Raw genomic sequence first — 15,584 nt, forward strand, 5'->3', positions numbered from 1 at the left:
TATCTTCCTCCACACCCATCAGAATTTAAGAAAACGGATTTGTTCTAATGAACTAGACCCCATGCAAGAATCTACATGGGTTTTTTTACCAGCCTGAGTGGAAAGGAGCATACTGAATCATTTGCTCGTGATCTCTTTCAGTGCAAAGTCAGATGGGTTTACGTTKATTTCCCTGTCTGCTACCTGAATAGAGAAACGCATTTGTGCAACTTGAAAGAAGGAAAGGAAGAAAAGAGAAACAAATGTTGACAGCCACCTCATGCAGCCTTTTTTTGGAAAAGGCTTTGCTACTGCTTAATGGCATTTTGTAACCACGGGTGAGAGTGCAGAGGACTGGATGCACAAAGATACGCAAAGAGCATTTGTGGAGGACAGGAGGGGACCGTGATTAGCTTGGAGTGAAGTTAGGGAGTTGTAGGGTCCTTGCTTGTACTGTGTGGACAGCCTTAGTCACCTCTCTGAACAAGCTTAGCTGAGTCCCTTTCGCAATTAGCAGCGCAAAACAAAGGCTATGGTAAGAAACCTGGGCTACCTTTATGATACGAAAGCACAAGGAACTACTGAGTTTCCTGCCTGTCTCTTTCTTTTGGCAAAAATCTAACTGCACTAGGCAGCTCCCACCATTCCTTACACTCTGGATGTCTTGGGGTAAAATGTTAAAGTTGATTGGTTTCTTTGTTTTTAACTGAAAAATTTCCTCTCAATGCAGCTGTTTTGTCAAGACACTCTTCTAGACTTTGCAGTTTGGAGGTATTGAATGCTCCTGATGGATCCTTTAAAGTGTTTTAAAGTGCATAATTGGGGCACTTGAGCATAAAACTACAATTATACACTTATGTGTTAATTTTGTGTACAGATAGATGTGACTTCAGTCTGGCCATAAATAAGACGGAAGCATTTTATTGCATGTATAAGAACTTGTTTTGTGAATGCTTAAACAAAATAGGTGTCCAGATAATAGCCTGAAATGACCAGATCGTATAAATATGTATATTTTTAAGCTTTCAAAAAAGGAAGGAACATGCATGGATATATAGGACGTGCTTGAATACCTTAAAAATAACAGGTATACTAAAGATTGACTGATGGAGCACAATATTTGAGTTGAGCTTAGCTGTAATATTAGTTTAAAAAACTGGTAGATTGACATAGAATAAATGAACTTGTTGGTTGATTCTTCATAAATTTTTAAGTGATCTATTTTCAATTAATCAAAACAGGTCATTTTTAATGAGTAATGTTATAACTRTAAAGTTTCTTGTTTGCTTTTCTATTCTGTCTCTGATATTTTTTGAGCTTACTGTTACATAAATTGGATTATCTGTATCCAGATACTTACATTTAGCTGATGTTTCAAAGACTTGTGGTAACTGATATGAGGAATAATTTACAATAATCATCTTATTTTGAGTATAATGAAAAATGCAATTATTTAAGGAATTATTATGGGCTATATGGTTTCAGCTATGAATTTTATAAGATTGATGTCTTTGATGTTTCTGTCAGGGTTCTTTTGATGTTTTGCAGGGCTAAGCAATAGGTCAAATTAAATAATAGAAATGGAATAATTCAAATATCTAAACTCTGTGGCTACAACTAGGGGTTTGAAAATTTTCTTTAAAAAATACTTGCAGCAATATTTGAAGTCATAGCTATATTACCGTTGTAAGATGTGGCGTTTGGACGATTATGTAAGTACTCTTATTTAAGAGGCTGACTTCTTCTTTATCTGCTCCCAGTAGAGAAGGGGGAACAAGAGCGCAGGAAAGACTTGCATCTTGTTCTCTTTCTTCTTGCTGATGCTGTTTGGCCAAACTATAAAGAGAAAGGGTTTTGGATAGGTATTTGTTTTTTCAGTTTGTTGTTTTGTTTTGTTTTGTTTTAAAGCAAAACTTAAGTGCTCCAGAGTCAGCAGGAACATTGTTGTGAGGGACTGTACCACAGGAATGGTATCGTGACCTTAGGCAGTTTGTTTAGTATCATCCAGCACAGCATTATACTGGGCTGGTAGAGTTAACGTAATCAAATTTCTTTATCCACTTGGTTTAGCCAGGCGCTCTGTTTGCCTCAGAACTCCTTGCTATGGGGAATTTTTGGCCTCCAGATGAAAAGTATGGTTTAGATCGTGCTCTAGTAGAAGAAACTAGCAGAAATTGGACTGTATAAATGACTAGATTTGTCACAGAAACTGCTGAGCCTAAGTGGTAGCCATGGGAGGTAATGCCTTCGCCTTTTGTGCATTGACCTCCTATGCTGCGGACACTAGTTAGGGATGAAATCCGTAATGAGCACACACAGAGCTGTAAATCTGTTCTCCCACTGAACGCGTAGGGCAGGGGTTTCGCTAGAGTCTGTGGTACCCTGTGGAAGAGCGGAGGACTGGCGCCGGAGCTGACTTGCTGCGCTTGCAGCAGCACCTAGTGAGACCCTGCCTGGTCACAGGGGTCTGGGCCAAAGTCAGAGGAGTTCTCCGTTGAACCCCCAAGTTTGGGCATGCCCCTTAGCTCTTAACTTTGTCCTGGGACACTAAATTAAGGTACGTTTATAGCAACTCCATATTGTTAAATCCTTTACATTCAATATGTTTCTCAGGGAACGCGTGACCCAAGAAGGATGGATGAGTYGAAACCACAGTTCTGTAACATCAAAAGCTTGAGGTCATCCATCTCGCTGCACGGCTCAGCCCCAGAGTGCCTAAACAAACCCACTGCTTGCTTTCCCAGTCGTGACTGGAGCACTCACGTGGACTGCTTTGTAGCGGGGGGAGAGAGGAGTAAGGAGAAAAGAAGAAGAAAAGCAGCTACAGGATGGAGTGAGTGCTGTGAAGTTGTAGTTTAATGCAGCTGCACTAATCTAGGTAGGAAAGGCCTGGGTTGCTAAAGAGTACCTGGCACTGCCCCACGTGGAGAATATTTTATATTCTTCTCTTGCTGTTTTGAAGAGGTGTGGTGAAATGCTCTGAAAGATCTCAGATGATTTAGCTCGGAAATTCATCAAACTTGGAAATAATACGGGCAGTTTTCATCAAGACTGGTATCTTTGGAGGAGTGTACGAATGAATTGGAAAGTATCTCAGTATCTTCCTGCCTTGAAAAACACCGAAGGAAAGAAAGAAAAGTCAAGGATGTGCAAGRTATTGGGGGTATATGTATTCTTTCTTTTCTCACTACTGCAGCTAAATAAGGATATTTGCACTTCTTCCAGCTTTCTAGATTATACACCAGGAAAAATGTAGGGTGAAAGCCATTGTACAAAGGGATGTTTTCAGTCACCAGTTGTTCAGTGTTTGTGAGTCTCTGTGTATAAAAATGTACACAAATGGAGAGTTACTCATGCAGTGAGACTACCTGCTATTCAAACTCATCTCATATTTCTCATTTGTGCGCTTTGCTTTTGAAGATTTAAATGGGAAACCCAAAATTTGTTTGAATAAAAATCTTACTATGTTTTTTAAAAAATTACATTCATATAATTATTATCTAAGAAATAATGGTCAAAACTGTAAACTCTTTATTTCCTGGTGAATAAATGGCAAATGCAGGATTTGGTGACCAAAAGCTCTGGTTGTCAGTTCATTACAGTCAGTCATAGATATACACAAAGTGTCCTGTGATAAATTGTTTTTGTTGTTATACAGTTAAAAATTAGATTTAACACAAGCTTTTTCATTAAGTAATGGCTGACATTTCCTAGATGTGTTTAATGCTGTTAATGCTGTGTGAGGTGAGGTTTCATAAATACTTTTACTCAAGCATAAGGATCAAGTGAAGCTGTCTTTCATTGTGGTAGTTCTGATGTGCATTCATTAAGTAGGTTTGTAAAGTAGAAATCAAATACTTAAGTAGATTGTGTGACTCCTTTTAATTCAAGAGATCATTAAAAAAAAAGAAGGGAAAGTATAAGAATGGATACCTTATCTGAGTCATCATTTAAGTGTGTATGTATATATGCATTAAGATTTTTCTTCATTTTAATATATCAAAGTAGCACTTCTCAAAGTTTCATTGCAAATTTTCAGTCTTCTGATGATGCTCGTCAGATGGGATCGACTCCCTTACTGAAACCTCTTACTAGAGTTTAGCATATTTTCATCCCTTAATTTACAGAAAAGACCAAATTTAATTTCTTTGTTGTGTTAGTATGAGCTGTAATGCAGTATACAAATCAACAACATCAGGCTCTTGTATGAGAAAGAAAAACCTTCCTATTGTTTTTAGACTCAACTGTTTATCTCTCCCTTGAAATTAATTTTAGCTCAACCAAAACATGCAAATTTTCTAGTCCCATTTTATTTTCTTTTCGTTTGTTTGCTGCTGGAAGTGGAAGGTAGAAGTGGGAGGTGGTTGTGATATTGGCATAGATTTAGCATTTACAGCAGAGGTAGTTTTCATCAATTCCTGACAAGGGAATCAAAGTGTTCTTTTTTGGAAGGAGAGATATTGCCTTTCCTTATAAATGATGGACTATTTTGTGGTGGTAGTCTTTATTTATTTGGCTCTCATCATGAAGAATAGCAAACTTATTCAAAATCTCAGTACATCAAAAATATGTCAATACATAAAACATAAGTACTATACCATACTATGCTCTATGCAAAAAACTGTGTTAATAAGATGTGAAGGTTGCACAGCTAAGAAGTCAGAAAACATAAATGATATGATTCTAGCAGCCATATTAACTGAGCCACATTTCACATCCTCTATATTTTATGAAATGCCTTTGACAACATAAATCAGAAATAGGAGGTACTATGTGTGTGCAACATGGCTCAGTTAATGTTGYTTTTGGAACCTTAACATCTATATTTCCTGACTGGAGAGAGTTTTTTTCATCGTGTAATCTTAGTAGTTTTTTGAATTCTATTTTTTACAGTTTCTCTTTTTTAAAAGAGAAGAAAATTGCCTGTACTAATAGTGGGTTAGCTCATGTTTCTTTGATTTAAACTACAGTAAAACGCAGTATGCAGAGAGCACCTGACAGGTGCCTATTTGATGCCATATGCATTGCTGTGGCAACTAGTGTAATCATGTTGCTGTGCCCTTTTTGAGGAAAAGGGGCCTACAGACACGTGTTTGAAGTCCTATACTGTCTGTCCTGCACRTTACACTAGCATAGGGTATGACTGCATTGCAGACTGCAGTGTATTGTAAAGATAACTTGAGCTACCGTTTTAAATGAACTGGCTCGTGTACAAGAAGCAGGCTGTCTGCTGGAGTGTGGATCTCCATGTGACCTAATTCACCCTGCTACAGAGCAAGGCAAATTAGCCTAGCATGGATTTTCATGTAGGCAGCTTCCAATAACTGAGCTAGTTTGCAAATCTATGTACTGCACTGCAGTCTTCAACATAGACATGCATGTAATGACGCTGCTAAATCTGTATCCTGCAAGTTCCARAATCAGGTTTATTTGTGCTGTGACATAAAAATATACTTTTTATCCTTGTGCTTCATTGCTCTGGGTCATAGAGTAGACCAGTATCAGGCTCAAATGTTAATATTTTAAAGAGTTTTAATAAAATTTTAAAGTTCATATTTCAACATAAAGACAGGCAGTCTAGGAAAGACAGTGACACAGGTTGACATTGTGACCAATGTATTGTCAAAAGTTCAAAGTTAAGTGATAAGAAATAAAGAGAATATATGAATAAAACACCTTAATATCAGGATTTCTGCTTTACTTCTGATTAATAGTCTTGATATTAACACARAGCTTTTTACTTAGCTGCTTTCAAGGATTTTTTAGTCACTGAAGGAGGAGGTTTTGCAGCCTTCATAAAGACTATATGTGYGCGAGCCCACTGGGGTTGGACATAGTACTTTGAGAAAGGAGACCAAGGTGTACTAGCCACTGAGTGTACGCCAAAGGATTTTCCTATGCTGTAAGCATATTATATTTTTTTTATCTCTTTCTGCAGTCCAGCTGAATGTACCAATGAAGGGCTGTACTTACGTTAAGTGAAAAATTCTAAATATGAACTAAGTTTTTTATAAGTAAATAAAAGGATTAGTTTTYTCTTATACCTTTCTATTCATGGTTTGAATGTTTTAGGGGAAAATATTTATGTTTTGACAGAGGTCTGTCTTAGGATATTTAAAAACGAAAGCGTGGATGTTTCAGAATATTGCATGAGCTTTATTTGAAGGTTTAATGGGAACTGTGGGACAACCTTATTTATAGTTATCACTGAAGTGGCCACTGTAGAATTAAAGAACAAGAATTATATTCAGATATGAAATTTCTTTTTGACTGCAGGAGTGTACTCTTAATTCTAGAACACGTGATCTAAGTCCTTTATTATTATTATTATTCCCTCTCCGGGAATCTTGATCACTATACATTTTGTGGTTTAATTTCTGTGTAATTACAATATTGTAGTTAGTAGGAAAGTGGAATATTACCGATGGTGGCCTTTCCAAAACAGCACTTATTTCTCAAGGTTCAGGTCAGTTTCAGCATTTCTCAGCAAAATAGGCCATGGCATCAGGTAGTATCACTCCTTCTTCTGACCTGTCCTTTGGAGCTCAGCTTTTCTGCTTTCCAGAAGTGTGCCTCTCCCACACCCCTACTTTTCTTTTCGCCACTTTAGGGCCAGTCTGTTAGGACAATATGGTTTAAGACATCTGGACTGTGCTGTTGCCTACTAGTGAATTTATTCAATGTCTATCTTGCTCTTTGGAAGCCAGATAGATTGAAGGGACAAGCAATAGCCAGTGTTGCCATTGCTCTTTCCTTGCTGCAGCACACCATGGTGACTGAGATGGTCAGGCAGATCCCAGGGTGATTTGGCAGAGATTTTTGTGATAGTGAACATGTGAAGGTTTTTCCGTTACTGGATCTAACCATTAGGATTGTTTAAAAATGCTCTAACAGCATATTGTTGGTACTTCTAGTGTGTACCTATGCTAACATACTAATTCTGTTACATTTTAATTTTAAAAATTATAATAATGACTGTAATGCTGTCTAATGATCCTTCTCCTTTGACATCAGTTATGGATTATGCATACAAAAATTGCTTAAAACTTCCATTACTATCAAGGTATTACCTGGACAAAGAATGCCTGCTACAAGACCCCTTGTTCAAGCAAGAATTAAAGATAATGGGCCAAGTTATAGGTTTAATTGGATTTCTCCTGCCTCTTCATTCTGACTACCAATTTCATTCCTCTTTTATTCTCATCTTTTCTTTCTTAGCCGCCAGAGTGGTTTAATCACTGATGGCCAGCCATACTTCTCTCAAAATAATGCTRTTTGCACTGTGCAAGTCAGATAGGAGGCAAAGTAATTATTACAGCTTCTGTACTCACCTAGAAATAAATTCGAACTCAAATCTGTTCTGTCTGTACTGACCAAAGAATTTAGGTATTACCATAGGGCATACCAACACTTTCCAAATTCTGATCTCCTGTGTTGCATGGGCTACAAAGACCATAGGCCCAAGAGTGAAAGGGAGGAGAGATGAAGAAAAACGATGCTTGGGTCATTCACTCCAAGCATTGTAAGTAATTGGCTTCAGATTTGTTTTGTTCTAAGGAGATTTTAATTAAACTTTTTTAATATGCTGTTTAATGAACATTTGTCCATAAAGCGGTATCTTGTGACCCGCATCTGTGAAGCAAGAGGATTAATTTGCATGTTGTTGTTTATTATTTATTTAAATAGCAACAGAAATTAGACTGAATATTTTACTAGAGCAGTTGTGATGGATCTCTGCACTGAAGAATATGGTGTCTAAAAGTGTGTGTAGCATGTTCTTAAACAACCTRGGTTGGGAGAATGTGGAGGAAAACTCCAAAATAAAGAGCTGTTATATGAGGTCAGAAAAAGAGCTCAGAGCCCTTTTTTTACAACAGTGTGCAGAAGTAGAGTGCCAGGGATACTACTTAAGAAATTGGAGCAATCTCCCAGCTTCTGGYAATCAGGGTTTTACAATCTCTTCAACTCTGACAAGTTTGTTACTTAGATATCTTGCAGGTTGTATTTTCACCATTTTATCTCAGGAGTTCTGTAAAGAGGTGATTAGAACATAGGAATGGCTATATTGGGTTAGATAAGGGGTTCATGTAGTCCATTGGATGCCTAGAGAAGAGCAAGAACAAGACAARGATATGATGCTTCTCCCTAAACCTCTTCAAGCTTCCACCTGTTTTCAGCTCGGGGACTTCCTGAGCCAGATGTGTGTCTCCACATTTGGTAGCCCTCAAAGGATTTGTCTCTTGTGAACTTGTGCAGTCTTGGGCAGAACTTGCACATGTAAACTTTCAGCATTCAAAATATCCTTTGGCGAGGAGTTTGACATCTGCTACCTCCATGACTAGAGAACTTGCCTCCCTTTTTGTTTTGAAATTTTCTTCTGTTAGCTTCATTTGATGTCTTCTAATTGTTGGATTGAGTATTATGATCTTGTAACTTTCTTTTGTATTCTCACTTCCTTGTCTCTTTTCTAGACATGAAGAGTTTTCGGTAATTATCCTCTTTGGACAGAAATAGTTGCATGTATTTGATCATTCTTGTTACAGTTCTCAGAACCTTTGTGTTTGACCCCTTCAAATGAATCTAAGAAGTTTGCAGAGTGGGACTTTCTTGGCAAAAGCCATGTGGATGTTTCTTAATTGTGATTTTCATCTTGCTTGTACTGGTTTATCCAGAACAGTCATCGGTCCTTTACAGCCTTATATTCATCAGATCGCGTGCTCGCTCTCTCTCTCTCTCTCTCTCTCTCTCTCTCTCAGCCATACTCGAGGTATCAAAGCAGCTCCAAGTTACACATCACATACCATAACCATACCAATACATACAGCTATTTCATTCTTGAATTCATTTAGACCTGTGGGGTGATACTGTATATATGCAGTATCATATACTGTATCTGTATGTATAYTGCATTACTTGTCGGTTTGCTGCATAGTCTCATCAGTGTCAGATGCACTCTTTGAGTCCCTCCCAAAGGATTCTGGCATGGGAACATCGAAAGATTTTTCCACAGTACACTACAGTGCAAAAAAGTCATTAAGCTTCTCTTTGATGACCCTGTTTTCTCTGAATCTCCTTTTATACCATGATCATCACTTGGCACTTGAGACTATCTGGCAGACCTCCTGCTCTTGATGTGTTTGAAGAATGATTTGTTAGTTATTTGCTTCCCTTTCCTAGCTGTTCCTCCAACTCTTTCTGGCCTGCCTTATTTCATTTATTACATTTAAAGTGCTGGAGTTTACAATCTCTATTTTCTTCATTTGGACTTGATTTTGGCGGATGCCTTTTTGCTTCTAGTAACCTGCTATGAGCCGTTCTGATGTCGTTTGGTCTTCTCAAGTCTTTGTTAATAGGTGGTGAACATTTGTTCTGTACTTTGCATGTGGTTGCTATTAAGCAGCTTTGATGTGGCCAGTTAGGTTTTAATTCTCTAGCTGTCTATTATAACTTCCCTTTAACAAGATTTCCCCTTTTTATGTTGTTACATGTTTTGAAGTTAAGCACTAGCCTAGTAGCCACTTTAGTTTTTGTTGCTCCTGTAGGGATGTTCAATGGAAATGTATTACAGCCGCAGATACATACTGGTTTTGCAGCTGTAGGACAGAGAACTGGATTACTCATGCTGCTCAGGACTAAACCAAGTGCCACGTCTCCTCATGTAGGTGCCCGGACCAACAGCTCTGTCGAACCACCTCTGGTGGTTATCTGATTCTTCAGTCTCTTTATTATATTCCACTTTCTCAGTCTGCATGCAACTTGTTGAAGTCTCCCATTACGGTTTTATAACCTCTCTTAGCTGATCTCGTTCAGTATGGTGCTGTCAGTGTTGCCGTAGTCCAGCTGTACGTGATGGTATTGGCACTTGTTCATCCTAATCAGAGCCCATGTGTTTTGTAACGCAAGGTCTCTGCTACTCATTGAGGTGGGATTTTGTTTATAGTGTATATAGTGTTGCATCACCATTGGTTCTTTCCTGTGTATTTTGTGTCCTGGGTGATGCTAAATATTGTTCCACTGATTGTCTCCTTTTTACCAAATTTCCACTATGACTGCTACGTGAGTGATTTGTCTGAGGTTTGGTTTTCTAGTGCTGGAGGTTTTTCTTCTGCTCCTACCCTTTYTGTAGAAGCCATGGGTCCTGTAAAAAGAATGGGTTTTCTTCTTGTCACCTGTTTAGTCTGCAGTCAGTTTTCCTGTTTTCATTCTTTCTTTCCTCACAGTTTTCACTTGATGACCCAGAATATCCTTGTTTTCACTTATAATAGAAAGGTCATGCGTGAACCATGTGTTCTTCTAAACCCTTCTCTTCAGTTTAAAAAATCAAGAAAGTGAATTTTTAAGGTACCAGCAACCTTGTTCCTGTGTTCAAGTGAGCTTCAGCTTTCCTGTACAAGTATCTTTATTCCAAAAATGCTCTGGTTCCCAATTAATCTGACTTCATCGTGTCAACCAGGCATTTGAACTTGGTGTCTCATTCTCACTCCACGAGTCCATATTTTGCTGTCAAGATTGCCTTCCTTCTCTTCCCAGTGTTACTGGGACCCAGATGGACCACAACATAGGCTTCTGCTTAGTGTTTCCTAGGAACCATTCCAGGCGCTGTGACCTTTGCAGCTGGCAGGCAAATCTCCATGTGGTTTGCTGTCAGATCCCAGACTCCAGCTGTCTGTTTGCCTGATGATAGCTCCAACAAGGCCATTTTGGTTTGCGTTGGTTCGTCTGTGCATCAGCAGAGTAGAGGGTATTCGTCAAAAGGGGTTAATTTGGTCACAATCTCGGTTGCCTGTCTCGTGATGGTGAAGGAAATTGAAGTGCAAGCAAAGAAAACAAGCGCAGGACTGGAGCTACAGTGCTGATATTGGGAGCTAACAAGAAGTATGGCTATCAACTTCTGACAGAAGTAATAGGAACAAATTAAGTTGTGATAGTAAAAACAACAGCTTGTTCTTGGACATAGAATTTGAAACACGTGTTTAAATATGRTTTTATATTATTATTTTATTGCCTAGCAAATATTGCTGAGTGAATATAATCAGTTAACCCTAGGCAGAATAGGCATGTATTTATGTGTTCAGTAAGCAGATTTATCTTTGTATCTGAAACTCAGTGGGAACAATTAAGATATCTAAGCATTAGTATTTATTAACATTTCAGATGTCCTCAGATATCTAAGACATTTTTCTAGAATAAAGAAGCTTGGAACCCATGAGAGATSCATCGTAGAAGGGAGAAGTCCTGTGCTGTATCTGTCATCTGAAATACCAGTGTTCAGGGCAGGAAGGGGAAAACACAGATGGCTAAAATAGAGGCAACATAAATACAATACTGTGAGCTTGTTGAATGTCTGCTTTTTCAAATATTGCAAGAAAATGTCTGTGTCTATGTATATTGATGCAGGGCTTACAAACTAAATTGATGCAAAGATTTTTCTCTGATTAAAAATTCAAGTGGGCTTGATTTTGGTTATAAGTTAAATTATCTGCCTGTGGGTTTTTTTGGTTGGTTGGTTTGGCTTTTTTTTTTTCTTTTTTTTTTTTTTTCATTGCATGATACATGTGCCAGTTTGTCCATTAAAAGGACTGGTAGCAGGTTATTTTATGTTGCAATGTTCACTTGAATCTGTTGATCTGTTTTTCCCCAAAAGATGTGTCTTAGCAAGGCAGAACACTGAGAAAGATTGAACTTGACAAAAACAAAAAAACTACCCAACCACAGGTGCTTTTGTGGAAAGCTTAAACACGTGTGGATACACAAAATTTAAAATCTGGGGGTTCTTGGTAAAAGATTTCATAAAATAATAGTATCTTATGCCTCTGCAAAAATGACATTTCTCTTCCAAAGCCTATTTTAGTGTTACACTTTCTTTCCATGGCTCTACTTTTGGGTCAATKCATCAGAATAATTCCTCTATAGATTTGCCTGAGAAGTGTGCTTATGGAGAACTAACATATCTAAAATAACTGTTTCTGTATTTTGAGATGGGATATTATGGGACTGCAATGTTCAGAAGTGTAGTATTTCCCTTAGATATTCTTCCTGAAAAGAGAAACTACAGCGCTCAGACTGATAGGCTGCAAGAGGATCTAAGGGCTCGCGTTTACTATTGAGTGAAAGAGTAGGACTGTTGGGTCAGGTTCATAGCTGAGGATGYCGCTCCCATTCCGGTTAGCTTATAGCTGTAACCTAGCTCAGCTTCATGGTCATCCTGCATCTTGACTCACATATTTGCTTTGCTTGACTCTTCTAACAGATACCGCCTCAGTATGGTCAACAAGGTGTAAGCGGCTACTGCCAGCAGGGCCAGCAACCATATTACAACCAGCAGCCGCAGCCTCAGCATCTGCCACCCCAGGCACAATATCTGTCGCAGGCCCAGCAGAGGTACCAGGCTCAGCAGGTAAGCACAGTCTTCCGTTGCTTACAATCACTCTGGAGCGTGAAATATAAAATGGTTCTGTATAAAATAAACAAAACTCAGCCACACCCCACCTCTTTACAGGATAGCACAATTAAAAACAAAATTAAATAATCAGATATCTTTTTGAAAAATCTTGGGATATACACACAAATACATGTGCACACACTATAAGGATTGGGTTTCATTCAGCTTTTCTTTTTTTTGAGTAGAGCCAATTTTACATATATATATATATATATATATATATATATATATATATATATAAACACACACACACACACACACACATGTATATATATCCCAGCAACTTTCTTTTTTAAGAAGACAGATGCTGTTGATAGCTCCTGCATCTAATATGGTAATAGTTTTGTTTTTCACTTTGTTCTTTTTTGAGGAGGGTAGAGGACCCTTCTGGAGCCGCTTTGTCAAGGGAGCTGCTTAAGGCATATTTAATTGATATTGAAAGTATGCACATCCAGTTAAACTGCATAATTCAATATTTGTTGCAGTTCTTGATTTGGGTTTTATGTATCAGCCATTAAGTGATTTTGTTTTTAAGAAAGATGAGAAGCAGTAGTGTATGGGTCTACTTCTTAGAGCTCGAGAATACCCAAATTTTATGTACTGAGCAGATCTTGGATATCCATAGTTCATATAGCTGTGTGTGCAAGCTAAGTTCTATCCACAGGCTCAGCGCTCTTAATCACAGGGAGATGATCTGGAAATAGAAGGATGAAACTAAAGCACACTCACCATCTTGGGAAATATAAGAAAAGTGAGTTGCTCAAGACTTGGTATTAGAGGAAGCATCATCGCTTTCTGCAGATTCCTGGGGAATTCTGTCAGGCTTGGTTGATTAACCTTTTAGAATTACACTGGTGCAATGTAGAAATCTTAATTTGAAATAAAAATAGTGTGTAAAATAAACTAACAAAAGATGCCGTAAGTAGCAATGATACAGGAAGCTCCCCTCCTTTGATTTTAAAGTAAAGTTATGATAATTTGACTGTGTAATTACATGTTAATTTTTCTTCATCTACATTTTAAAATTCCACTGGGAATTAACTTTTTCCATTAAAATGCTGGATCATTTATGAAATAGAATTAATTGTATCTGTGATAGTCTTGAAAATGTCACTTCTTTCTATCTTTTGGGTTATATGTAACTGTGACTTTAAAGATTRCAGTTTTGTCATTTCATTTAATTTTTTTTACTTTCATATTAAATGCCTGGTTTCTTTACTACTTGTAAATATTGTATGTAGGCATCTTGGTAGAGTCTTAGCAGGTTAAGTCCTAACAATACAGCCTATGAAGCTTTTCCTTAATTTCTAAGGAAACACAGCTCCTCCCATGTGCACATATCACAGTTTGTGAAATTAAATTGTTTGCTGCTGCCTTGAACGTACCATTGTATTTTACATATTGTCAGTTGAAYGGATTGAGTATTTTAGTTTACAAAATACATGAAACATACTGATGCTGCAGAAGGACATATGAAATAACAAGATGCTGATTTATTTGTTTAATATATGTTCCAATTACATATTTTTTTGCCATCATAGCAAGTAAAGTGAAGGTTTATGCAGTGAAGTAAAGGGTATCATGGAAGAAGGTGAAGCCAAAAGGAGAGGAAAGATTCCCATGTATTACAGATTGCCTAGAGCTGAGCCACAGAGAAAGCCAGTGAGGTAGGAGAAGATATCAGCATCTCTGTAGTCAAACAGCTTCACTGAGGATTTGAGGGTAGACTGGGTGAGTGTCTAGATCCAGGCACTCAGGATGATGCTGTAGCCTTAAATTCATCAGACATTTTTGCTAGAATCTGAAAATTTGTATCACACATCAGCTGCTCACATACATCAGCCTTGCATTTGATATCCCTTAGTGTGGGAATCACACTGGAAATCATTCATGGTTTGTGAACAGTTAGTTGGTTATCCTTTTTTTCAGTAGTGACTAACCTTTACTAAATTTTGAACGCTAATCTCAGAGCCTGAATTACAGAGGCTTCATCAGGAATATTTGTGTAGATGTGACTGTTTTATATAGATTATAAAAATCATCTGCAGTTACTTAAAAAGGCAGTATTCCTTAGCAGTTTGAGACCAGCTCCTTTTCTTTTCCCCTTCTCTGGACTGGTTTCGTGGCTGGTTCCATAAGCCTTTCTTATGAGGGCTTATTAGGCTGACTGCCTTCTCTGTAACATTTCTCTGTGAAACTTCACCACTGTGTTCTTGTTGTTTGGGAACTGCTAATCTAGAGACCAAGTTCCTAAATCAAAGGAAATTGAAGTATATTCATTTGAAGCTTCAGCAGTAGTGTTCTTTCTCTGTTGATGACCCAAGGTAGAGTTGCTGTAAAATGGTAAGCAGTCAGTGCAGGATGCAAAAGACTAACACTGGCAAGAATTTGTGAGTGTATGTCAAATTCTGCCGCAGAGACAAAGATTTTTAGTCCTCTCTTCTTCTAGGATATTATCTTTTTGAAAATCATTTAAAAATTATGATTGGTTAAAATTTTAGCAAGAGAAATAGGAGTAGATACTCATACAGTTTTAAGATTTTAAAGGGCAGAGTTTGACAAATTTGATATTTTGTGGAGCCTTAAGAAGAGAAGGCTCGGGGAGATCTTACTGCTCTTTACTACTGCCTAATGGGAGGAGGTGGAGAAAACAGAGCTGAACTCTTCTCAGAGGTGGATARTGGGAAGATAAGAGGAAGTGGATGCAAGTTTCAACTCAATAAACAARAAAACAAATTTACCATGAGCATTTTCAAATACTGGAAGAGGGTCCAGAGAAGCTATAGAAGTTCATCCTTGGCGATCCTCAGAATTTGAGTGGACAAGGTACACAAGCAGTGTGTTCTCGGTAGGCTTACTTTGGTCAGGAGGTTTGGCTAGGAGGTTTGGCTAGATGACTCCTCTTTGGAAGGTCCCTTCAAAATTGCATGATTTTTGTGATGCCGTGATTTAATTCTGCATGTAAGTATTCAAAATATAATTTTAARTTATAAAATCATATTATACCTGTTGCATGAGTTACGCTATCTTTCCTTTTTCCCCACACACTTAAAATATCCGTATTTCCTGTTTAGGTAATTCTGTCAGTTTGGAAGCAGGAGATGAAACTCCCTATCAGTCATCCAAAGACTGGCTGTATCCATCACCCTTAGTCTTGCTGTTC

At 37.9% G+C, this 15,584-nt stretch overlaps 1 protein-coding gene across 1 annotated transcript in view; it reads left to right on the plus strand.

Moving 5' to 3' along the window:
- ARID1B (AT-rich interaction domain 1B) overlaps positions 1 to 15,584 on the plus strand; it is a 337,486-nt gene that overhangs the window by 69,828 nt on the left and 252,074 nt on the right. Inside the window, 1 exon segment of the mRNA XM_085297989.1 lies at positions 12,230 to 12,376. Within this exon segment, the coding sequence (XP_085154115.1) occupies positions 12,230 to 12,376 (147 nt within the window).

Source organism: Rhea americana, unplaced genomic scaffold, assembly GCF_003343005.1.
Source record: "Rhea americana isolate MKP2758 unplaced genomic scaffold, rheAme1 scaffold_134, whole genome shotgun sequence".
Lineage (NCBI taxonomy): Eukaryota > Metazoa > Chordata > Aves > Rheiformes > Rheidae > Rhea > Rhea americana.